This window comes from Temnothorax curvispinosus, unplaced genomic scaffold, assembly GCF_003070985.1.
Source record: "Temnothorax curvispinosus isolate PA1 unplaced genomic scaffold, ASM307098v1 QBEX01012472.1, whole genome shotgun sequence".
Classification (NCBI taxonomy): domain Eukaryota; kingdom Metazoa; phylum Arthropoda; class Insecta; order Hymenoptera; family Formicidae; genus Temnothorax; species Temnothorax curvispinosus.
In genome coordinates, this window is record NW_020222252.1 from 928 (window position 1) to 2348 (window position 1421).

General features: G+C 43.9%; 1 protein-coding gene across 1 annotated transcript; it reads right to left on the bottom strand.

Moving 5' to 3' along the window:
* Positions 1-346: 346 nt before the first annotated feature.
* Positions 347-1248, bottom strand: LOC112462495. The gene is made up of 2 exons (XM_025028297.1): positions 1041-1248; positions 347-946 (listed from the first exon to the last, which is right to left on the bottom strand). Exons 1-2 carry the CDS (start codon positions 1148-1150, stop codon positions 382-384), a joined length of 675 nt encoding a protein of 224 aa, XP_024884065.1. The 5' UTR covers positions 1151-1248; the 3' UTR covers positions 347-381.
* Positions 1249-1421: the final 173 nt, after the last annotated feature.

Genomic DNA, 1421 nt, shown 5'->3' on the forward strand with positions numbered 1-1421 from the left:
GGTTCTGCAACGACGGTTGCAGAACGAAGCGGGGTAAAATGTCACCAGTGAAAGAAATGGTAACAGTTTACAAACGGATAGCCTCTTCCAACGAAAAGAAATTAAAATGAAATATGTCTCGCACTACAATGGCAGGCAAAAGTTCGACGGAGCATCGACACATGTGAACGCGTTCTCTGTCGCTCGCGTCTCTTCGTTCGCGTCCTCTCTCGCTCGCGCCCCCTTGCTCGCGTTTCTTTTCTTTATAATAAATAATTGGGAGAAGGAAAGATAATTTTAGATACAGTGGGTGAAGGACATGCACGCAAAAGAAAAATACATCGTTCGTTTTAGGGTGCAAGAAAAGCCTGTTTATTTAACTCTTCTTTTACATAATATATCTTACGTGCTAAAAACTAAAGCTGCGAGCTCGCAATCGATGATCTGATTCGTATTGAACGCATCGCTAGCGTATATTACATTCGACGCTTCCTCGGGATCCTTCGCAGTGGACGCGATATCGGAGAACTGCGCAAACTTTGCATCGACCGTCGCAAGTATTCTGATCAAATGATTGAATCTCGCATCGATGCATCGATCGAGATCGAACATACGATGCAACGTCGATTCGGTCATTCTCAAGCATACGTTTGCAGATTCGAGACGTATGAGTTTGATGTTATTAACCGTACAAACTCTCACCGTTAGCGGTCCAACGTTTATAAAACTATGGATATCTTTGAAGTCATTGCGAAAGAAATTCTGAATATTTTGCCGTTGCTCGTATAGCGCCTTCCACGTTTCGAGAGACAACAGCAGTTCCTTTCCTCGGCGAGGATCTCCAATGGCGATCTCCACGTAGCTCGGTGGACCCACGTTGATACCAATTTCGAGGAATTTGTATTCCGTAGCTGTCAGCGCGTATCGTCTGCTGAGTATACGAACCGCGCGACGATCCAACGAAATGCTGTAGAAAAAAATAATGAGATTACTTTCAAAATAATACAATTCGCAAAAAAGATATAAAAAATATAAAGCTCTATAAATTATACAAAACTTACTTGTTTTCACACGTTGGAGTTTCAACATCGGGAATCGGCACGTAATAATTCATACGTCTGCTGCCGCTGCTGCCGCTGTTGCCGCCGTTGCTTCCTCCAACGGAATACATTTTTTCTCTCGGTTATGAGAAGCGGACCGTTCGCACAAGCAGCCGATACGAGACTAGTCGTATAAAATTAATCGAGTATACGCGACAGCACCCACTATAACCCCTCCAAAATTATGATGAAGGAAGGGGAAATTAATGTTTCTGTAACGCGCAATCAGCGCTCTGAATTTTAGGAGAGGGGACTAAGGTAGGATGTTTTTTATTAAGACGTATACCCCCCCCTTCCCTCCCCCTCTCCCCTCCGCATGACATCAACCGCAAAACATGTTCA